This window comes from Gossypium hirsutum, chromosome A10 (genome assembly GCF_007990345.1).
Source record: "Gossypium hirsutum isolate 1008001.06 chromosome A10, Gossypium_hirsutum_v2.1, whole genome shotgun sequence".
NCBI lineage: Eukaryota > Viridiplantae > Streptophyta > Magnoliopsida > Malvales > Malvaceae > Gossypium > Gossypium hirsutum.
In genome coordinates, this window is record NC_053433.1 from 1,569,679 (window position 1) to 1,594,985 (window position 25,307).

Here is a 25,307-nt window from a genome sequence, read left to right on the forward strand (position 1 = left end):
GAATGAGGGTTCCTTAAGAACTCCTCCAAGGCACCAACTCGTACAGCGGAAGCAAACTTATGCCAAAAGAAGCTTAAAAGAACAACAGAAATGGACGCTCGCAAAGTTTTTGAGTAAATACTCTCTATTCTCTTATTCACAAAGAATAATGAAACAATGAATGGAGTCCCCTACAAATGAGGGGAGAGGCCTCTATTTATAGTTGAGCCTCTCCAAATCCAACGGTACAAATCAAGTACATCAACGGCTATGATTAAAAGGTATCTACAAATCAAATCTCTAAGAATATAAAATCATATCTTCTAAGATTACATATCATATCTAAGATCTCTAAGAATATAAAATAATATCTTATAAGATTTCATATCATATCTAAGATCTCTAAGATTATAATATAATATCTTATAAGATTGCATATCATATCTAAGATCTCTAAGATTATAAAATCATATCTTTTAAGCTCATGTTTCCATATTTGTAGATGGACCTTCAATCTCTTCAAGCAACGGCCCAGTCCGATTGGGCCAACCAGACTTTAATCTGACAGGCTTCTCCAACAGTTCCTTGAATCGGGCCAGCTCACGTGGGCCAAATGATCCCCATCTGAGTAATAGACCTCCATCGGATGCATTTGGCTCGATGGTCACGGGCTTTGAACTCTGGCCCGTGACACTAGATTGAAGATTGTCTACTATGAGGCCCAAACCACATATAAAAGAACAAACATAGGGCTAATACCATCAAATGTCCCAAATTATAATCAAGATTTTAAATTCCTCATATCATAAACTTTAAAACATTCTGATTGAATTCTTACAATATTAATATTGTATCAATTACGTCCTTTCGTTAACTTAGTTGTCAACTTAAATATTAAAATATCAATTCGGATATTTTCTAAAGTATATTTGAAACACAATAATCAAATTGTAATGTACTTACCATGTAGATAAATTTATCATGTTAAAAAAAGAAGAAGAGCAAAATCAATAAGACTTAAAAGGATTTTTTTATCTGATTTTAAAATCAAATTTTTAAGTTCAATTTATTTTGATCACTTGTGTTTCGAGTTAACATTGACACTAATTGAATCATTTAGTAAGATAATTTAATTTCTATCAATTTTGAAATCGAGTAATTAAGGACAATTACTCACTATGTTAATGTCTTCTATCAATATTATATAATTTTGATTAGTATGTAATAATTTAACCCTTGATATATATATTATTAATTTAGTCTTGAGTATAAAAAAATTCAACAAATTCAACCTCAATATTTACACGTTTACATAATTTATTAAATCAAAACCAAATTGATAGAATGTGTAAACTTTGAGGACTAAATTTACTATTATACCAATAAATTTTTATACAATTCATGAAAATCATTAAGGTGTGATTAATTGTTCTTATTTGCTCTTTTTCGAAATTGATCAGGATTAAATTACTCAAATTTTTTTAGAGTAACCAATTCACTCAATCTCATTGAGAGAAACTGAAGAAATCTTTTGACCTTTTCTTTCAATTGACTTCGAATGAAGTAGTTTTAAATGACCATAAGCATGGGGTACAACAGCAATATATACAACACCAGGCAACCATACACAGCAAACTCAAAAGAAAAATATCTTATCCTCTCCAATTTTTTTTTTTTGAAGAATCAATTAGAATGTTCTAAAATTCGAGAGCAATTTAGAATCTGATCCAACAAGAAGATAACATGAACCAAAAAGAAGGTAAACAAAGAGGTGATAATAAATTATCTCTTATAGTGTCATTCAAGGACAAGGGAACCTCAACTTCAAAGCCGATCGCGACAAGCCCGATTCCACGAATTGTATAGCTTCTTCGATCCTCGATTCTGAAACCAATTTATCCATCCATGTAACCCCAGAAATCAACCGTCGATCCATAGCTTCCTTACAAATCTCACTTGCCATTTCAAACTCATTCTTCTTCCTAAGGAATGAAAGAACTTTACAATAAGTAGCCCTATCAGGTTTATAACTTTTCTTCAGTTCACCATACCAATGCTTCACTTGCTCTAAATTCCCTTCATCACAATACCCTGTAATCAAAGCATTGTAACTATGAATATCGGGTTCGATCCCTTTGTTCTTCATTTCTTCAAAGAACTCTACAGCTTCCAATACCTTATTGCCATGAACCAATCCTCTTAACTTCGAGTTATAAGTCCTAATATCAGGAACAATATTCTTCTTTTCCATCAATTCCCAAATTTCATCTCCATCAACAATTCGACCCCTTGAAAAAAACCCATCAAGCAGTGTGTTAAACGTTATAATATCAGGCTCTAATCCTTTCTTCTCCAATGTATCAACCATTGATAATGCTGAATCCATGGAACCCATCTCGCAATAGGCCTTAATAACTGTGTTATAAGAAATCAAATCCGGTTCGATTCCTAACTTTTCAGGTAACTGTTCTAGCAACTCCCCAGCGTTGATGAACTTCTTTGAATGAAGATAAGCTGCCAAAAGGGCATTAAATGAGTTTACCGTACGTTGACATTTCAATTCAGGCATTTCGTTGAACAGTTTATGGGCTTGTTCGTACATGCCAGTTTTCCCATAAAGCGTCATGAGGCGGATTACAAAGCCTTCCTGGGAGATCTCTTCGTACTTCTTTTGGTGTTGGAGGATGTCATCGATCAACGAGAACTGTTTTGCCGACGCGAGGCGGAGAACAGTGTTGAAGTAAGCAGTTCTATTATAGTTGCGGAATTTGCTGGATTTAGAAGATTTCTTGAATCTGTGGACGAGATTTTGGAACTTGGATACCTCGTCTATGGATTTGGAGGATGTTACGGCGGCGGCGGTGGGGACGGCGGGATTGGTAGCTGAAGAGCGGGAAGAGTTAAAGAGGCCAGCCAGACGGCGGATGGAAGTGACTTCTGTTGCTTTGCTCATTTCTTTTTCCGTAGGTTAAGAATTTTGGTTAACGAGTTGACTATCAAACTTTGAGGTTAGATAACGCATTAGAGGGGTTAATGGGTCGGACCGTTGAGTTAGGTTTATATTTATACCTTTTTTTTTTAATTTGACCAATTTGTTTAACTATTTATAAAATATAAAAATATAAAAACATAATAAAATAGTTCTTTTGGATGAGTGGTTAAAGCTTGATTTTTTTTTTAAATCGAGTTTCAATTTGATCTAAATTATAAATACCTTTTGTTCAAAAAAAATTTTTATTCTCAATTTCTTATTATTATAAGACAACTACACTCGTATATGACACATTAAATTTAGGGGTGACAAAACTTGAATCACTCAATAGTTCTAGAATGATCTTGTTTTATATGATTTGAGTTTTTCTTTTTATTTAATAAAAGCAAAGGGGTGAGACAAATGTAGAATGGATTTATTTTAGACAATAAATATGGAACAGATATAGTAATTCATTGCCTTGCTTTTTCCTATTTATTATTTAAAATTACCATTTTACTTTTATGTGTATATATTATAAAAGGATAAAAATGTAAAAATATGTTAAGACCCTAAATTAGCATCAACTCGATTAGTTTTTAGCAAAATTAAGAGAAATTAATTATTTTGAAATTTACTTTTAATGTAAATTTATATTTTTTTACTTAAGGTAAAATAAAGATGTAAATATTTAATATCAATAAAAGTTTACGCGTCATAAAATAAAATATACCAATTATGTAACGATGATAAATTTAGCAATATCTTTATTTCCATCTCAAGTATCTTGACAAAAAGTAAGACAAGTTTAGCATGGCATGGCAGTGCTCATCTTTGTCCTTTAGGGTTTTTGAGCTTAGACCATAACAGTTTAAACTTTCAAACTGGAAAGTGGAAAGGATTTCATATCTCTGCCCAACCAAAAGACTCACACATTTTGTACTTTTACAGTCAAACAATACTAACTGCTAACTGCCTAAAGACATGAAAGTAACACTCACCAACCTTCTATTTTTACAGTTATTAAGCTTTTAGTTTGACGGGTAAATTTGTCTAATAAAATCAATTAATTATCATGAATGTAATAAGAGGTACAATGAACAAAAGAAAATGTAATAATAGGGTTTTTTTTTAAATATTGATACAATACATTTGGATTTGCACATTTGTCCCATGGGCATGGCTCATAAATAAAATTTGAGTTGGAACGTATTTAAAAGATGTGGATTAAATTACAAGTATTTGTTTTTTTATTGCATGAACTTTTATTTAATGTTAAAAAAATGTTGTTGGCTATTTTTAACATGTTAGACTTAAATTATTCATACATGTATTTAACGTTTATTGTTTAAACTAACCATTAAAGTGATAGAATAACCTAATTGATACAATATTAATATTTGAAGTAAGTTTTGAAATTTACAGATCAATTTAAAATCTAGAAAAAAGTTGAGAGACATTTGGTGCAATTAATCAAAAAAGTAAAAGAACATAAACCATTTTATATTTTGAAAATAAAAGAAAATTTTAGTTTCTTAATTAATCACAATTAATTTGTGACACTAAACTAAATAATGAGTTTTACTTCAAAAATAAATATGTGAGAAAAATGGTATTAGTGGTAATTAAAAAGTAAGCAATCACAAAAACTCAACTACTAAATTCAATATTAAAACCGATCCAAGTTTTCCCCTTCAAAAATGGTAAAATTGTTTTATAGTACCTTCAAAATTAAAAAATTATAAATTAATGATGATAAATTTACACCAACACCCCCAAAATGTTATTTACATCTTTCACCTCCTAAAATAATTTTCTGACTTTACACCTCACCTGGAGATAAATAATTATTGGAAGGCTCAAAATTTTTTTCATTGGTGCCTCCAACAAGAAACATAACTGCCAAGATTCTCTCTCTCAAACGTTGTCCTTGTGACCCTTGTGCTAACCATGCTTATCTATAAATATAATACTTACAAGTTATATACCTTTCCTGGTACTACTCTCCATTGTTTTCAACCTTCCAAAATATCCAAAAACACTCCATGGACATGGAATTCCTAAAGTCCGAGCTAAACGAACTAGCCATAACCGATCACCAAAGACTTACCGGCGGAAGGATGGGCCGAAGAAAACTCGAAGACGACGACGACAACAACAACAAGGAATTCAAATCCAAAAACCTTCAAGCCGAGAGACGTAGGAGACAGAAACTTAGTGACAGGCTCCTTACACTGCGCTCACTTGTCCCAATCATTACAAATGCAATTACCCAACACACATTCTTATATATACGTTATTATCTTAATATCAATCACATTGTTTATAATTTCGTTTCTTTCCCTTCTTTTTCAGATGAACAAAGCAACGATAATCGATGATGCAATCACTTACATTCAAGAATTACAAAAGACATCACAAGTTCTGAGTGAACAACTGCTCGAAATGGAAGGATCGTCTGAAGAAAGTGTAATGCCGATGAAACTCGAAATCGATGTTGCACAACATGATATGAAGAAATGTGGGATAAAGGTTTGTTTTTTCATATGAATCCACAGTCACGTCTTCATTTTGCAAATGATTCTTTTATTATTATTACAGGAAGAAGTTAAGGTGAGCAACATTGATGGGAACAAGTTTTTGATAAAGATTATAGTTGAGAAGAAAAGGGGTTGCTTTACTCAATTGGTAGAAGCCATGAATTATCTTGGGTTTGAGCTTAGTGAAACCAATGTCACCACTTTCAGTGGTGCAATGCTTTTTTCATCCTGTGTACATGTAAGTTAAAAGCCTTACCAACATAATTGCAGTTTTTTTCTTGGGTAAAAACACATCTTTAGTCCTCTTCATTTTAATATTAAGTAAATTGGCTCCTCTAAAAAAGTCGAAGTAATTTAATTCTTTTCAATTTTAAAAGGATCATAAATTTGATGTTTTTGGTCAATTATACATCATTTTAATTGGTATAATAGTAAATTAAGTTTTCAATATTTACGTATTCTACTAATCTAATCCTGATTCTAAAAAATTATCTAAAAAATTATAAAATTTTTAAATATTTAAAAAAATTCAAAAAAAAAGGCACCTTTAGCTTCAAAAAAAAAATATATATATATAGACAAGATGTGTAAATTTTGAAGACTGAATTTGTTATTGTACCAATTGATGGAAAACATTAAAGCTGTGAGTAAATATTCTAAAATTCTGATTTTCGAAATTGACAAGAATTAAATTATTTCAAATTTTTAAAAGAACCAATTTACTCAATATAAAAATTGAGAGACTTGAAAAACCATTTTTTTCCATTTTTTCTTCTCATTAGTAAAATATGTTACCATTGTTATTAATTTTCAGGGAAAATATGGGGATACTCTCATGGTTGAACACATTGAGGAATTGTTGTCAGAGATGATGAAGAGCATGAAAAAAAATTCCCAATCTACCATTGAATTAGGGAACACAAATTGAAGAATATAATAGTTTTATATAGCTTAATATATCCAATAAATATACTGAATTATAGCAGCACTAATATGATTTGAAGAATCTTAATTGATTTATAGTTTTATGGTTTGATTTTTGTTATTTTTAAAGGATTTAATGAAATTTTATCAATAAATTATAAACAAATCTTATAAGTTGGAAGATATTATAATTTTATGATTCGATTTTATTATATTTAAATTTGACATCTCAAAAATTTCATTTGTAACAGATTTAGTGAACATTTAATTAATAAACTAGAAACTAATAAATTAATACGATAATTAAGAGAGAAAGATACTCCCATTGCTTCTCTGGTAATCTGCAAGAATGGTTATCTTCCGATTTACAAAATAGTAAAAAGTACATTTTTGGGGAGGTCAATTGGACGACTTTCTATGGGCTAGTTATTTGGAAAATATGGAAGAATAAGAATCTCCATATCTTTCAAGGAGTACCAAGAAGCTCTCAAGAAATTATCAAAAATGCTTTTAGCTGGGTTAAGCAATGCTCATCCAATCATAAAAGCAAATCCGCCGTGAGGCAAGTAAGGAGTGATGAGTTTGAATGGAGTGGTAATTGGGTAAGACCATAGACCGAAGGTGCGGCGAAGATAAATTCTGATTACGTTGTTGCAGGGGGTGTCCTAAAAGACGAGAGAGGGGAGTGGCTTCTTGGTTTCAAGAGATGCTTGGGTAAATGTCCTATTTTTGATGTTGAACTCGGTGGTATCCTAGATGGTTTATCACTGATGCATGGAAAACAATGTGAAAGAGTCTTGTTTGACTTTAGTTAGGCGTATCAATCAACTATTAGACAAAACAAAGAATTGAAGATTAGAACATATTTCTAGAGAAAGTAACATCGAATAGCCAAAATGAATTTCGAGATAAAAGAATGATTACAGTTGTTTGCAGAAAGTACAGTCCTTTTGTTGGCTTAATTTAATCGGTTGTAACTATACTTTATTCATAAATAAAAAAAACACTTAACTAGGAAGCTGTAACTTTCTTGCCAAAAATCTTTTTCAATCATAGAGATTTTGTTATCCTTATTTGATTTTTACAATCCTATTTACAAAGATACCCATCTAGAAAAATCCTATTCCATGAAACAAAATCTCCTTTGAATAATAAAATCAATTAAAATGTTCACTTCTGAAATTCAAATCCCTTCTTCCAGTCACCCTTCCCTTCCATATCTTCTGCATTGAACAACCACAAATAAAAAAACCCGAGTATTATTATAACTCTATTGATATTATTACTATCGAAACAATACTGACGAAGTATAAAATTATAAGTTACCTTGAGTCATGCAAGGAGGAGGGACTTCAAAGAGAGAAATAGAGAGTTGTTTATGAGCAACACCGATATCAAACAACATAACACCAGGTGAAGGATCATTAGCAATAATACATTTTACAGGCAACCATAAAAATAGCTCTTCTTGGGACAATCCTTCAAGCCCCACTAACCCACCATAACTAAGGTTAGCTCTCACCTCCCGATCAAAATGCACCCTCCCATCAAATTCAGTCATGCATGACTTTTCCAATTCCACTTCCAATCGACCATCAAGGTTAAGCTTATAAGATTTAACATTGTCCGGGAAAAGACCGGCAGGCAACCCTTGGCTCCGTAGCAAATCCTGTATGGAAGAAGTGGCCATCAAAGGGAAGAGAAGAAAGAGAGTAATGGGGGTTAAGATGTGCAGAGACATTGTTGGAGATTAGTAAATGATTCTACTGAAATGTAGTGAGTGAAATTGCATAATGGAGGTGGTGGAGAACTGAGTAATTATATTGGGTTGGAGTTAACTAATTTAGCTATATATTTGGAGGATGATTATAAAGATTGGTATACTAGTTTTGCCTATAATTATGGTATTCAAAAGATCTATCCAAAAGTACTATGTCAATTTACTAATACTGGTTTTGAGTGAATCACTGATGACGATGCATGTAAGCTTGACTCCCTTAAAATATGGTGAAAATTACAGGTAAAAATTAAATTATCCAATTAAGATAGGATTATTTGGTTGACATGTCAGTAAACGAAATGATTTGTAAGGAAAGAAATCATGCTTAATTAAAGGAAGATAGAGGTAACTTAATTGAGTTTCAGTGTTGTTAGATAAATATATAATGCTCATATATTTATTTAACACTATATATATATATTGGTGAGTTACAAGAAGAGAATAAAGCCATAACAATAACACGATTGGAATTCAGGCCACATCTGAGACGGGAAACTTTTTGATTTTAAAATTATAAATATATTAAAATTATTATCAAGTACGTTAGCATTAAAGTGAAAAACTTCGATAAACCAAACTTGGAAGTTGCATGCATATTTTTTAATCAATTTTTTTTAATATAGTGTACATATTAATTCTAATTATAGTTTTTTTAAGTTGTAGAGAGATAATTGTCTTATATATTATATATATAATAATGATTATTTTTAGTTGTTAAAATTTATTTAAGTAATAATTAAAGTTGTTGTATGATGTTTAAATAATATAGATGAAATTATTTTTAGTGAGTTCGCCATATTTTATTAAAATATACATCTCCACAACTATAATGAAATAGAAGTATTCTTAAGTAAATTAAGTCTAGACCTAATTCCAAAAATAATTTTGGGGCTTAAACCGAATTTTGATGTCATCTATACTTAATTCATCTAAAATCTAAATTTAAACCCGATCTAAACCTACTCAATTTAATTAAATGAAATAAGTAAGAGTACCCGATATATGAAGACCTTTGGAACTGCTGCTCATTTAATTATCAGCAACCACAACGAGAAAAGGGATGAATTGTGGAGTTGGGTCACTGTTGCTATTTTTTAAATTTCTTTTTCTTTTTAATCAATGTTGTATTAATTCATCCAAGCAAATCACACCCTAAAAACAAGTCGTCCATTGTCTCATCCTCTATCATTCTCTATCATTAAAGCGTAAAATATAATGAAAAGGATTCTAATTTAACGATTAAGATAGTCGGTTATGTTATAGATATTAGAATTCGGATTTAATTTTAAGCACTTTTATTTTTCACCTTAAATTGCTTTAGACATAGCAAATCCTTGAGGCTCAAATCATCTACCTCATATGCCAAAATGCTATCTCAACTTACATACGCGACGCGAATACCTCTTGTATTAATTGAATTTATATCTTCTTATATATTGCAATAATAATGTCAATTAAATTAATGTTTAATTAATTTAATCATAATTGAAATTTTGAACAATAAACTCATTTGTTGAAGTAAATTCATTTATGTTCTATATGAGAATTTAATCCACAACCCCTTAATTGTAGGTTGTATAAATGTGAAAATCTATGAATATAATACAACTAATATGCTGCTATTTGATGAATTTAATTAGTCGCTCTTATCAATTTGAAAATAATAATAACAAAATTGAAGGAAAAGAAAGAAAAGTTATCCAAATCCATTATCATTGTTAATAGAATTTTCTTTTATCAATTACAATAACGAGAAGGGGATGGGAATGGGAGATAACGGACAAATACAAAGCTATTGAATAATAAATTTTTGAAGTTAAGGTATAATTTTATCATTACATTTATTTATAATTTCTTAAATTTTAGAGAGATTAAAAGAATAAATTTACCGTGTTAAGAGAGGTTAAGGTTATTATTGCATGTTTCCTTGCATCCGTCCGTGATAATGGAGTTTGAACTCATATGATTCAATTCTTTGATAAAAATTTTAATCACTATGACTATTGATCATAAAAACTAATGACCATCACATTTTTTAATGGATAAATCTCAAAATTACATATAAATTTTGATTTAATATGTAATTTAATATATGAACTTTAATTTGATGCAATCATATACATGGAACTTTACTTGTAATTCAAATGGATATATGAAACTTTAATTTTGATTCAACTATACATATTTATTTTATTATAGATAAATATAATTATTTGTGTATGTAATATGTAAGCGCAAAATAATTATATAATGATAATTATGTTAATAATTTAATCAAATAAAAATTTTATATATAAAATTACACAAAACTAAAATCTATTGTTAATCAAAATTTATATATAAACAATAAAATTATATATTAAATAAAAATTCTTATAATTTCAAATTTATTTTTAATTAAGTTTTTCTTTTTGATAATGTGAAGTGTCGAATTGTGTTCCAGAGCCCGTTCTTAGTGGACTACAGCACCACCAAACAACTTCTTTTGGGGGCACTACAAAACTTTGTCTGTGTGACGACCGATTAAATTGACTTTAAAGTTTTTTTTGTTCATTAATGAAATTGACTTTCTTTAAGTCGAGCATATCAATTAGTAGCACTTTGCTGCTACTTAATAGTCAACTGGAGTCAATCAGTCTCTCATTCATCTGCCTAATAAGTTTTCGCATCCAAGAGAGAGCAACCCAATGTATATAATTAATATAAAGAATGAGGATTAAATTTGCAATTTGCATTGACAAATTATAGTAGTAGTATTATTTTAACAAGATTAGGTTTATGTACATGATAACAAATACACTGTTGAAGCAAATCAAAGAAAAGGCCTAATTAGATACGTCAATGATAACTATGTATACGGTCTTCAATGTTAATTATTTTGAGTATATAATCATTTCACCATATCTTATACATTATACTATACTAGCATTTCATTTTAATTAGAGGGATAATCTTATTAGGAGGAATTATGGTTAGTTCTAGATACTTTATAAAGAAATAGGCTTAATGATAAATTTGGTCACTAATGTTTGTATATTTTGTCAAAATGGCCATAATTATATTTTTGAGCTTTTTCCGGTCATTAACTTTTTTTCTTTTTTTTAATCTGCTTTTTCTAATAGATTTAATGAATAAATTTAATGTTTCAATTTTTCTTTTTTTTCAAAAGGTTTCAATCTTTTATACTTTTGTTTACTGAAAAGTTTTCTATTGAGTTAATTTTTTTTAGATAATTACGTTTATTTTCTTTAAATTAAGAGTTTTTTTTAAAATTTAATGTATTATTTATTTATTTTATTATCTTCCACATGAAATTCCATATCATCCCCATTAACTTTTTTAACGGTACTTTCATTAAATCTATTAGAAAAAACAGATTGAAAAAAAAATACAAAGGTTGACGGCCAAAAAAGACTCAAAAAGACAATTAGAACCATTTTGACAAAACATGCAAATAGTAGTGGCCAAATTTTTCATTAAGCCAAAAATATATAAGATAAGTATTAAAAGCATAATAATAAATTTAGCCTTCAATGTTTATATCTTTTTTCAATGTGGTCTTTATTCTTTTTTAGCTAAATTTAATCATTAACCTTTCAATTTGACAAGACATTATTTGGCTTATATGGCACATCGACAAGTAATTTAAAAATTATAAAAAAAACTCAAAAACAAGTTTATAAAATTTTAAAAAAATTAACATGCAATACATGTGAATTGTCATGTGGGTTATTATTTTTAAAAGTTAATATTTTAGTCCATATTTTTATTAAAAAATCTAACTCTTTTTTAAATATTAATCATCAAAATTTACTCTTTTAAAAGATTTAGGTTAAATTTAATGTTAAAAAGAATAAGAACTAAATTAATAAATAATAAAATGTAAATATTAAAAGTTGAATTTATGATTATGCTTCGAAAGAATGGAAGGAAAAAAAATTACTTTCTTTGGGAAACAGTTAATCAACTCTTGTTTCTAAGCATCTAACTTCTTGTTAAAAAAAAACTTATGCTCAAGGATTGTCTATGCATAAAAAAAAATTAATTCCACCAAAGTTATTTAAATTATGGTTTAAATTTTAAATTGGTTTATAAACTTTAAATATTTTAATTAAAATTTTAAAGTATTTGTATATATTAATCAAGTCCTTTTAGAAGTCTAATATCAACTTTAGGTGTTAATGGTTAGAACATATTTAAAATTAATACATGTGAATCAAGTTTCAAATATTTGTATACTTACTGCATTGATAGTTTGTATCTAATCGTTTAAAACATAAATACTATTGTTAAAATTTAATAGAGTTATTTCTTTTCCTTTTAACACATCATATCCAAGTTACCCATTAGGTAAGTATAGACGTGTCTAAAATTTGATCAACGCGTTTTAAATATACACCACATCAAATTATTGATAATTTGAGGATCCACTTAGACTAATTTAAAATCAGAGCATAACTGGGAGACATATAGTGAAATTAACCCAAAAAGAATCATTGTTTATCTTAAATTTGGCTTAGGCTAACCGAAGTGAGTTATTTTATTGTTAATCTATGAACTTAATACAATATTATTTGACTTTTTGCTGATACATCCAAAGAAACATCAGGGTCTCTAATCTTTTGTAATCTTGCAATAAAGTCCAATATATGATATACCAAATTTTACAGGGAGCAGTTTAACCTTCTCCTTTGTGGGTCATTTTGGAATGTTGTTTTTGGAGGAAAGCTATATATTGACCAATGAAAGGATAAGCAGTTATGTCAGGTATTGGTTAACTTAAAAGTAAACTGCTGTCTAATCTTGTTTCCCGTTTCTTAGTTGTCACTAATGTCACATAATCAAAGATTGAGCAACGTCTATTAATACTAGAGTAGAATTTTGACTAGCTATACAAACTACGATGTTTAGTAGGGTAAGAAAATCAAAATGTGAACAACTTAATTCATATGAGACAAAATAAAGATGCAATTCTTTTATCTACCAATAATTATGATCATTGAAGAAAAGCATGAGAAAAAAAAAGTAGGTCCAACCCATCCCCCTACTCCATTTTACAACCACAAATCAATAGACAAGTATTCGCTACGTCTAAATTGATAATATAATTAATTGTTTTCTTAAAACAATGACGTGAATTAAAATAAAATAATTTTAAATATATAATTAACGTGTAAATTTATCTGAATATGATTGAATAAATTTTTACATGATTCTAATTATTTAATCAAATAATAATAAAAAATTTGCTCATAACTTTAACTGCACTTATTAATAATACTATCAATTTGAAATTATTAATAACATTATAAAAATCGAGAGATTAAAAATTATATAAAATTAAAATATAGAGGGATTATTTCCAATAAGAGTCCATTGCTTTTGAAAGTCCTTGTATGAATTAGATTGAAATTGACCCACCTGCCAATTGTTTCTCTAAAGTGTAATGATTATGTCAAGTTGTGGGGACTTATCATACCAAGTTTCATAAATTTAGAGAATGTCAAAATTTAAGCCCTTCCCCCCAACCCACCCAAAAGGAAAAGGGTGTCTAAACCAAATATATATATATATATATATAAATGGTGGGGTCTATGATATAATGGGAGAACTGAAAATATATGGTTTATTCATATGAGAAAAATGCCTTTTGTTTCAAAAGAATTGGTAAATTTAAAGATGTTATTTCAAATTAAATTCAACCAATTATACCAAAATTGAGAAAAGAAACTTAAAATATCAATGGAAAAAAAAAAGAACTAATCCACACAGCTTGCAAAAAAATCTAATGAATATCACTTACAATCTCAAGGGCTATAATCAAGGACATGGTGTGAGCATATAAGGTGACAAGAAATGACCCTTTATTTCACCTAATGTCCTTAAAATCTATCTTAAAGAAGATCAAAGAGGGGTATAATTTGGGGACCCCAAATGAGTATTAGAATGGTTTTAAAATTATTCAAACAAGTGTACAAAAACAATGATTAATAAACTCAAGTGGCTTTAGAAATTAGGAGGATTTTTTTCTTTTAGTACAAAATGCATTTTCAGTAAAATGGATAAATTGCATTAATTGTCACTCAGTTATTAATAATTTTTTTAGTCACTTAATTATAAAAATTTACAAAATGATTATCCAACTATTTAATTTTGCCTTTTTTTGGTCACCGGTTCGCTAATGGCGGCAACATTTACAAAATGACATAATAGCAAATTTAACCTCAACATTTATACATTATGTCAATTTGCTCTTGATACAAAAAAATTTAACCCTCAATTTTTATACATTATGTAATTTGGTCTTTTTTGCATTTGCTTTTCTTTATGATCTTTTCAGCTAAAGCTAGAAAATAACAAATTTATCAACTAAATTTGATTGAAACGATATAAAAAATGTAAACACCCAAAAATCTAAGATAATAATTTTTATCTTTTTTCATTATTTTAAAATTAACTCTTAATATTACAAATAAAAACAAAACTGTAAAAAAAATTATATAATATGTAAATATTAAAAGTTAAATTTTTAAAAATTTTAAATACATCTCTCAAAATTTAATCTAAAGATTTGTATCTATATATATATAAAAGATGATATGGAAGTCAATATTGTGGACAGAGATGGCCATGGAAGGAACATGCACCTAATTTTAAAGAGAAGGATTACAAGTTGAATTTAATTGGATTATATAGTCTTACATAAAGCTAAAAAAGAAAAATATGGAGAGAGAAGTAGGTGAGAATTAGTGAATCACAAGTATTTGAACAAAGAACCCTAGACATTAAATAATGATCCCTAAATGATAGAGTTTTGAGATAGGACGGCAAGAAAAGAAAATTGGGAAATTGCTTACACCTTTCGTTATTTTTATCTTTTAATAATTTTCTCATTGAACATGCAATTGCCACACCTGATATATTTAAATATTTAATCTTACCATTTGGTTAAAGTATTTGTGAACTTATACCAATGATCTATTCCATGGGAGTTTCCTGAAGCTTGGGGCTGATTTGCACCGAATGGGAATTGAATAGAAAATAAAATAAAATCAAGTAGTGCAACATCCACTACATAAAATAATAGAAAAGGGTTAATTGCATTAAAAACTTTAAATTGGTCCCTAAAATTTTATATGTCTTAGTTTAATCTTTAAATTAAATTGTTATTACAATTAGGTCATTTTGTCAATCTATTTGTGAGCTTTCGCGCTAAATGGTTGTTTGGATCTAATATGTAAAATATTTATTAATTTATACGTGTTTAAAAACAAAATCATGCCATATCTAAACTAACATTTAATGTCAAAACTAACAAAAGAACGTAATTAAAATGATTTTTTAGTTTAAAAATTCAATTAGAACGTTTCAAAGTTTTGGGACCAATTTAAAATTTAATACATAATTTAGGATGTCAAATATAATTAACCCAAAAAAGATTTCACCACCAATTTTATTTCCCTAAAAATCCCATTTTGTTTTAACATCACATTTGGTTTCAACATGAAACTCATTTTCACAAATAAAAACCTTCATATTTGTAATGCATATACAATGAATTTTATCGCTACACCATCTGTTCATTCACAATATAGATGTACTACATAAATATACTAAATACTATAATACTATTAGTTAAAACACGAGCAGGCATGCTTTTAATAATTTGTTAAGTGACTAACCCCACAATCATCTTTATATATTATTGTAAATTACCCCAAGGATTAATCGACATTAACAATGCATTATCGTTCAATAAGGAAACGAAGGGTGGCCATTGTTGCTATGGTGCTTGTTTCACCGACTTCGGGGTTAGACCAAACACCCTAAAAACGACACCGCCACACGTTGAAATCTAAAAACATATGGACCCTTTTTATAAGTTTTGTTGGTCAACCCCATGGCCTCATCTCTCTATTATTTGTTGTTGTTGTTCACATTTTGTTTATATATAGTGTTTTTGCCTTTACCTCTCCTTTTAATTGCTTTTATTTGTGGGCTCTTTGGCACGTGTTTTGTGCCCTCTTATGGTTGCCCAACGTGATCATCCCTTAGGGTTACTTTACCAAGGCCACAATTCTTTCTCGAATATATGTGTCTCTAGGTATTGATTCGTCCTGTTTCCTTGTCATCTTTTACATCTCATGATTCTCTCATTATTATGTCACTATATAGTATATTTCTGCGTATACATACATGTATTCAATTAATAAATATCATGCATCAATACATAAACAAATCATTGTTATCGTATCAATTTTAAAAACATGAATTTAAACTCGATTAAATACATTATGTTGTTCATTTTAAGAATAGAGATAGAGCCTCCATGAATATATGCACCTTATTGATTAATATATATTTTTAAAGTTAAAAATATGTTATCAGTTATTTTATTTTTCATAAATTTAGAATTTAGTCCCTTCTTAGGAATTCAATCTCTCTACTTTTCAAATTTCAGAATTTAAGTTCAACTATTAACACTATTTAAATTCTTTTGTTAAATTCTGGTTTATTATAATATTATTTTTATAGTTGCATGGCTATCAATTGAGTTTTTTTTTTTCAAAATGTCATACCAACAAATTTAACGAAAAATGATGTTAACAGTTAAACTTAAATTTTAAAATCTGAAAAAGTGGAGAGACCAATTTCTTGAAAATATATATAGACTGAATTCTAAAGTTGAAAAAAAGTAAAGAGTTTGATGAGATATTTTAACCTATTTTTAATTAAAAGTTATCAACATAATTTATTTTTATATTGATACTATCGAATTACTAATTAAACTATCAAACTAACAAATCAAAATAGGTATATCAAATCTCTTCATTACGAAACTTGAATTTATAATCTCAACGTTATTGAGTTTTTCTTATTATTAAACTAATTCAATTTGTAAATATAATTAATGGTCTTAAAAGGGAAATAAGTCGACCATTTATGAACTATTATCATCCAAGATTACATATAATTTTCTGTGTATATATATTAAGTCAACTAATAATTATAATGGCAAATACGCTGCAACAACTCAATCGGTACGTTTTGAATATGGTTAACTGGTAAGAGGAAGTCATAAAACACGACAAGAGCAATAGGGTCCCTTATGGGCAAATGGGTCGGGTCACTTTGTGAGAACTAGAGAGAATATTCCCACAAGGAGAAGAAGACAAGTGAGATAAATCCAAGGGATTGATGGGTATAAACAGCTACTATATGGTATCCCATTTTGTATCGAATGGAAAGTGACCTGCATGCTGTGTCTTTGCCACATATGGCTATAGATTTGGAAGGCGATTTGATTTTGGGTAAATTTACTAGCAGTCACTTGACTATCAGTAAGTTTCTTTTTAAATTACTTAACTATAAAAAGTTACAAAATAATCTCCTAATTATTCGAGATTTTTTTTGTCACCAGACGTTAAACAACTAACTGGCATGATAGTGAATTTAGCCACAATGTTTACATATTGTGTCAATTTAGTCTTATCTTTAAAAAATTTAACCCTCAATGTTTACAATTACCTAATCTTATCCTGTTTTTTTACACGAAAATAAGACTAACTTGACATAGTTTATGAATGTTGAAGATTAAAGTTGTTATTATGACAATTATAAAAGTTGTCATGTTATCTTTCTATTAGCCATTAAATGATGGTGGTCAAAAAGGAAAAAAATTGAATAATTAGATGATCAATTTGTAATTTTTTATAATTAAATGACAAAAAATACTAATAATTAAATGATTACCAATATATGTATTGAAAATGGTAGCTCCATTAATGTTCTTCATTGGTTTTGATTCAATCAATTTCAGACTCTTAAAAGGTGAATTCAATAAGCATAGAATGGTTTACATTAGAGGTGTGTATGGGCCGGAGGCCCGGCTCGGCCCGAAGGCCCGTCCGAAAAATGAGAGGGTTTGGATAAAAATATAGGCTCGAAAAATGGGCTTGGACAAAAAATGAGGCCCGTTTTTGCCTCGAGTAAGAATTTTTTGGCCCGAGCCTGGCCCGGCCCGGTCCGATTTTAATATTATATTTTTTCCCTTTTTTATTTTTAAGTTTAAGTAACTTTTCTCTCTTTTTTTTTCATTTTCGTTTAGTTCCTCCTGCTGCTTCCTTCCTCCCTTTATTCCCATTTCTAAGCAAGTCCCTAGCTCACTGCTGTTTTGCTGCAGTTTGGGTTGGGTGCTATTTTAGTGTTGTTTGGGTGCTATTTTGCTGCTATTTTTTGTCGTGTTTTATTGTTCTTTTACAGCTATTTATTATGTTATATGTTGTCGTTTTTAATATTATTTTGATATTGTAAATTTTTTGTTTTGTTATTAATTTAGTTATTATTTTAGTTCTAATTTGTTTCAATTTTAATATAACTATTTTTTATTATATTTTTAATTTATGTATTATTTTAAAAATTGTTTATCTTGTTTTTTATTTGTTTTAATATTTGTTTTTATGTTTTAAATGTATTTGAATTTTTATTTTTTAAAGTTTTTTATTTTATAAAAAAAGAAAAAAATATAACCGGGCCAGGCTCGGGCCTATCAATTTTTTCCCGGGTCGGGCTTGGACAAAATTCCCGGCCCATATTTTGGGCCGGGCCTTGAAAATGGGCCTAAATTTTTTATGGGCCCGACCCAAACCCGGCCCGGCCCATGCACACCTCTAGTTTACATCAATAATATATAAATACATACAATAACAAGGAAACTAAAAGTTTACCAAAGGAGGTGATTCAGAGAATTAATAACGTTTTAATACGTGTATTACGTTAAAATCAAAATCAAACATTACAAAAGCAAAATAAATTAACAATATCTAAAACTAAACTAAATAAATGTAGATAATAAATAAATTTGATTTATATAAAATGAGACTCGAACATAATTAAAATAAAAATATGAAAATTTAGTGAATTATGCTCAATCATTAAAAAAATTGAATTAATGATATTATCATTTTCCATATCCAAATAACATTATAAAATCAAATATAAAAAATTGAGTCCATTAAAGAAACTGAAAAATGGAGGAATGAAACGAAGGACAAAGACATTTAGGGCTTAAATTTGAAGAAGGGGGGCAAAGATATTGGCCGTAACAACCTGTCAGCTTTGTACTTTGACTCAGGTACGCGCCAAACACGGGTCCCACCTGTCTCCTCGCACGCGCTCGTGCCGCGTGGGTCCTACGTTGACTCTTTTCTTTTTGTTTTTGTTTTTTTATTTTTTATTCTGCTCCTGTCTTTCCTCATTTTCTCTTATATAAGCATGATGTCATATTCTCTTTTGTCTTTTTAGTCATTTTAATCCTGTTTTAATGTTTTCTTTAATGTGAAGGCTAAGCATATAACAAAAAATAGACTTAAGTTAATTGATGGAAGAACTCGTGTTAGCCTGATAATTAATGTATTCATTATTTTAGGTATAATTTGAGTTTGAATTATATTAATCGTGTTACTGTTAGGATTTTACTTTTAATATTTTTTTAAATTACTCTTTCTTTTCTCTCTCAACATTTTAATTACAATTCTCATTCCCATTTGAATTACAATTTCAATTTATACATTATGATTAGAATAATTTATTATAATTTATGAGTGTATCCGTAGATTAAAAACTTATATATGATAATATTTTAATCTAGAATCGTAAAATTTTTAAAACTTAATCTTATTTATTGATACGGTGATAAGGATTGGAGGCTGGTGGTAGTCCATATAATGATTGTGTTGAAAGTTGCTTGTAAGGGATTTTAATGTAAAAAGACAATATCTATATATTTGTAATCAGGTATCTGTTCGTGAAACTCTAAAAGTTGAGTCATGAAAAACAATTTGCACATGTACGAGGATGTGAAGGATGGACGTATGTCAATTCCTCCGTATCTCTTAGTCCACGTAGCTTATTATTCACGTGCCAAATGGATAGAGAGACCAATAATCGTTCATTGAGCAGGATATGTATGTATGAATTTGATGATAATATTTTACCGGAAAGTCATTTAATAAAAATTTATTTAATTAGAATCAAATAAAAGGGGATAAAATATGTGGTTAAATCAAACTTAGATTTAGAATTGACGCCCCTTTTACTTAATTTCAAGACACATTAATCCATTGGTTGTGCTTTTAACATTTACATGATAAATAAAATATTGTAGAACATAGAATATAGTATATAGTATAGTGGATTAAAGCTAATTATCATACGAGACTGATCCGATTTTAGCCTCCCATAATGTCTTGATTGGCTTAATTTTTAGTAACCCTTTGACTTGCCAAAAATTAAAAATGGAGTTATACTCAATTATAAGTCAATATTAGGCCGCAGTCCATATAATATATTTGATGATGAAATTTATATTAAGCCGATGGCTTGATTGGATTATTTTTTTTGTTTTGACTATCTAAAATTAACAAGTAATATGTAACATTGGATCATAATATAAGTCAATATTAGGCCGCATTCCATATTAGTATTTCTTTCATTTTATGCTATTAATCTATAATATTGAATTTGTCTTAGTTAATTATCTAATATTAGCTCAAATTTAAGTTAAAACTAAAATAAATTTAAATAAAAAAGATCAAATATCATTTAGCTTATAAATATTTGAGTGTGTCAAAATTAATTTAGTATACCCAAATTTATAAGACAAAAATGTAATTTATTAATGAGGTTTAAAAAGTAATTTAAGTTTTTAATTACTTTATCAATAATTATTATTTAAATATTTTTATATCATTTTTATTTCTCTACTCTTATAGTGGATGTATATATATATTTACATAATCTCACGTGTATCAGAATTGACCAAAATCATTAGTTGAAAGATTGAGTCACAAATTATGACTTGATGAAGTATCAAAGTCAAGCAAATTAGAAGGGGTTGAAACTTCAAAATTAAATCAAATATGGAAAAAAATAAAGGTCTCTTTCCTTGCATTTTTTTAGTTTTGGATTAATTACGTTTCATGGATCAGACATAATTTAATTCTTTAAAAGTCAACTATTTTCTTCGATTTTTTTAGGGTCTAATTAACTTTGTCATAATCAAAAAATTAAAATTAATAAGTTCATGGTCAATATGCTTGCAAGTACCTTTTTGTTTTTGTTTTTATCCTAATATCTCCCATCTTCAATAGGAATATTAGGTGAGTAGAAACGAGTTGAATATTTAAACACAGACAAAATTCTTTTAACGTTAAACTAATGTTGGATTATCTAGTCAAAATGAGAAGGGATGGGTAGTTTTTTTTTTTAATAATTTTATTATAGGTTCTGATTATTTTTTTACACAATATTTAGAACTACCCATAAGCCCTCCTAACCCATAAATAAGAGGATAATGCGCTTTAACACACTCGAATCTACATCCTCCTGTATTGACAACACTATCCATGCTAATTGAACTAAAACCCAATTGAAGAGATATGTAATTTTTTCTATAACCATTGATTTCATTAATGTTTGTTGTTTGGTTTCGGACTCATTTGTTGACAATATTTTTTATTTCTTTTTAATTTTTTGGTAGTCATTTTACTAATGTAGTCGTTTCGTTTTTGGTAGTCATTTTACTAATGTAGTCGTTTCGGTTTACTCAAAAGAAGAAAAAATTATTGACTTTTAAGGCGTTGACTTGTAATTAATATATTACAATTTGGTTTGGTAATCCGCCTTTGTTCACCTATTCCATTTTTGCGTCTTTCGTTTTGTCGCTTTCATAAAACAATAATATTTCCCATTCTCGAATTTTAATTTTTTATTTTTAAATAATAAAGTATAAAATCAACGAACCAAATTAAATTTATATAGTTTCGAAAAAAAAATTATATAATATTACAATTTTTTAATTACATATTTTCTTTTTCAATTCTATGAGGCTTAGGTCCACTCACCACCACGCCCTTTAGCTTCCTCAACAAAAATATAATATGGTCCATAAATTTCAGGTTTATCAAAAAGCTTCTTTTATTATTATTTATCCACTATTATTATTCACTAATATGTGTATTCAACCAAATATCAACCGTCCGATTATTTTTGAGACAAAAACAACACTACCGTGGCCGTCAGATCACCTTTATCTTCATCAATCATCATATACCCACAAATTTTTTTTTTACAAAAATAGTCACAATATGGGTTAAAATCTTAATTTAAAGATAGAATTTGATATATATATATTTACATAAAAAATAAGAATCAAATTAATACATTATTATCGGTCAACATGAAACCTCATATTGAATGAGGTGATTATGCAAATAAATGTAATTCTATGAATTTTGTAGCAAAATACTTGGTTAACTGATCTACAACTTCGTTCTTAGTTCTTTAAGAATTTCAAAATCTAAAACCTCCACTTTAATCAACATGTTATTGAAAAATATAAATATTAAAAAGAAGTGTATTTTAATGAATAAGTACAAATAGGGAAGAAAGTTAAAATTTCCTTCTAACATTTTTATAATTAATAATAATTGAAAGAATTAGATTCAAAATTCTCTCTTTATTTGTCCAATCATCCCTTGAAATGTCAACCAACTTTTGGTATAATCTCCATTACACTAACCCCTACTCCTCTTCAAACCAATATATATATAAATCGCACATCTCCACCACACCTATATAAATTCCATTCTATATATATACATACACACAAACGTTCAACTCTCAAGGGAAAAAAAAGGACTAAATTGAACCATGGCAGAAGAATTTCAAGCAGCTATTTGTGGAGGAGGAGGAGGAACATGGTGGAATATTCCGACGAAAACCATGTTTTCAGGCTGTAATTCTCCGTTGTATTCGACGACAATTGCTGATATGGGTAGCTTCGGGTGGGGTAATGATATGGTAGCCACCGATGATATCATCATCAAGCCAAGGTCTTGTTACAATTCAGACAATAGTGGTACCAACAACAACAGCAGTATTTTGATCGATTCCACTTTGGGTTTTGGTCTTTCATCATCGGATAATTGGAACCAATCCTTGCTGTAAGTAAAAAAAACAAGAATCATTTAAAGACCCTTTTTTTTTGTTTGCTTTTATTTTTATTTTTTATAATCTCCTTGTTTACAGCCGGATTAATAATCAAGAGTTTCCAATGGATTCAACATATGAATGCCCATCAACACTGTTATTCGATACTGACCCACAACAACAATCCGTTTTTAACAACAATCAGTCAATTAACTATATGTCTTGTTCTTCTTTATCATCATCACCTTCTTGGCCAAAACTAGCTCCACCATTGACGACAAAACAGCAGCAACAACCACCTGTAGGTACTGGTACCTTACAATTCTCCAACAATACATCCTTTTGGAACACATCTGCAACTGGAAACATATTACCTTCGTTGTATGAAGAGAAACCTAATTGTCCCACCTTGACTACTAAGGTAAATAATTAACGAAGTTTGAGATTTGGTCATGATAAAAAATATAAATATATACACTTCTGATTTTTTGTTTTTTGCAATTGGTTTTTGTTTTCATAGACTAATATCGAAGAAGTTCGGAAAAATTCGAATTCGAAGAAAGCAAGTAATGAAACTCCACTCAAGAGGCCAAGACTTGAAACCCCATCTCCATTACCAACTTTTAAGGTATGGACTGTAAAAGCAACATTGAGGCCATATGAATTTCACCAATTTTTTTCTTTATTTACTTTTCTTCCAAGTAAAGTGATAATTTACAGTCCTTTTTTTTTATCAGGTTCGAAAGGAAAAGCTAGGGGACCGAATCACTGCCCTCCAGCAATTGGTTTCACCTTTTGGAAAGGTAAATTTTTACTATATTCGAACTCGATGTGTTACTTAAAAGGATATATATCAAGCTTTACTTTTATATATATAACTTCGGGTTAATTTGTATTTAACCCTTTTTTTTCAGACTGATACTGCATCAGTTCTACATGAAGCCATTGAATACATCAAGTTCCTCCATGATCAAGTCAATGTATGTTCCTCATTCTACATAAAAGTAACCCTCCATATATATATTGTGGTAAAAGTAATGTGAAGCTTCTGTAATAGGCATAAGATTACATTTTGCTTCTTTTACTAAAAAAAGAATAAATTTGTCTTTGTATGCAGTAGAAATGGACGAAATCTTTAATATAAAGGATCAGTTTACTCTTTAATTTAATGTACAAGAACTAATTTACTTAATTTTTTAACAGATACAGCAAAATGCATCCAACTCTTAGTATAAGGGCTTCCTGATACTTTTACCTATATATTGTTTAATATTATTGGATAAAGGCAAGCATATTCTCTGGAGAATTCTCAAATTTGTACTGAAAAAGAAAATAATGTTTATTGCTTTTTTACGTGATTTCAGGTTTTAAGTACTCCATACATGAAACAAGCAGCAGCTTCCATACAACAGGTAATTAAAAAAACCAAGATTTTCTAAGGCTGCTAATAAGTAATAACAGCCAATTATTACTATTACAATTAATAATGAAAATAATTGTCTTATTCGAACCACTTTGCAGAGTACTGATAAGTTGAAAGATCACCTAGAAGGTCCAAAACAAGACCTAAGAAGTCGTGGGCTATGTTTAGTGCCTGTTTCCAGCACATTCCCAGTTGCCAATGAAACACCAGCTGATTTTTGGACGCCAACGTTTGGTGGAACTTTCAGGTAGATTTAACAACAAAGAAAAAAGACAGCAAGGAATGATATAATGTAGGGCTAGCAGATGATTAGGAACCCCATTCCTTTGAAGGATTAATTTAAAAAAAAAAAAGATGATAACGATAGGTTTTTTTATTATTATTTAAATTTCAATAATCCAAGTTTGACTTGTTAATTATAGTTTTGGAAGTGGGATTAGCAATAGGAACAAGTGCTAAATTCAGCGGAAAAATCAATATGAATTTAGCTGAAGTTAGCAGAAATGGGGGTTAAAGAGACTCTTTTTGTTCCTGTTGACTACATGTATATCATCATCATCAAACAATAGCTAAGATTATTATTGTTGTTTTTCTTGTATTTGAATTTTCTTTCTTTGAGTGGGGGTAGCTCAGTTGATTGTGGTATTTTTGTTTTAAAGTGCGCTATTAAATTATTAGTAATATTATGTTTTGATCATT

The 25,307-nt window shown here is 28.8% G+C and overlaps 4 protein-coding genes across 5 annotated transcripts; 2 read left to right on the top strand and 2 right to left on the bottom strand.

Moving 5' to 3' along the window:
- Window positions 1–1,780: 1,780 nt before the first annotated feature.
- LOC107925032 (pentatricopeptide repeat-containing protein At3g13150) lies at window positions 1,781–2,932 on the bottom strand. Its single transcript, XM_016855602.2, has one exon. The coding sequence runs from the start codon at window positions 2,930–2,932 to the stop codon at window positions 1,781–1,783; it is 1,152 nt and encodes a 383-aa protein (XP_016711091.1).
- A 2,025-nt stretch (window positions 2,933–4,957) lies between these two features.
- LOC107925123 (transcription factor DYT1) lies at window positions 4,958–6,506 on the top strand. Its single transcript, XM_041079481.1, has 4 exons — window positions 4,958–5,214; window positions 5,306–5,482; window positions 5,552–5,728; window positions 6,305–6,506. The coding sequence occupies exons 1-4, from the start codon at window positions 4,996–4,998 to the stop codon at window positions 6,416–6,418; spliced, it is 687 nt and encodes a 228-aa protein (XP_040935415.1). The 5' UTR covers window positions 4,958–4,995; the 3' UTR covers window positions 6,419–6,506.
- Window positions 6,507–7,292: 786 nt separating this feature from the next.
- LOC107925119 (uncharacterized) lies at window positions 7,293–8,208 on the bottom strand. 2 transcript variants are annotated; one of them, XM_016855691.2, is made up of 2 exons: window positions 7,741–8,208; window positions 7,293–7,634 (listed from the first exon to the last, which is right to left on the bottom strand). In XM_016855691.2, the coding sequence occupies exons 1-2, from the start codon at window positions 8,153–8,155 to the stop codon at window positions 7,585–7,587; spliced, it is 465 nt and encodes a 154-aa protein (XP_016711180.1). In that variant the 5' UTR covers window positions 8,156–8,208; the 3' UTR covers window positions 7,293–7,584. The 2 variants fall into 2 exon arrangements, with proteins under 2 accessions (XP_016711180.1, XP_016711179.1); XM_016855690.2 differs by having other exon boundaries at window positions 7,293–7,637; window positions 7,741–8,204.
- A 14,538-nt stretch (window positions 8,209–22,746) lies between these two features.
- LOC107924946 (transcription factor bHLH112) lies at window positions 22,747–25,199 on the top strand. Its single transcript, XM_016855523.2, has 7 exons — window positions 22,747–23,199; window positions 23,285–23,606; window positions 23,706–23,813; window positions 23,923–23,988; window positions 24,100–24,165; window positions 24,550–24,597; window positions 24,707–25,199. Exons 1-7 carry the CDS (start codon window positions 22,907–22,909, stop codon window positions 24,857–24,859), a joined length of 1,056 nt encoding a protein of 351 aa, XP_016711012.2. The 5' UTR covers window positions 22,747–22,906; the 3' UTR covers window positions 24,860–25,199.
- The last annotated feature ends 108 nt before the right edge of the window (window positions 25,200–25,307 follow it).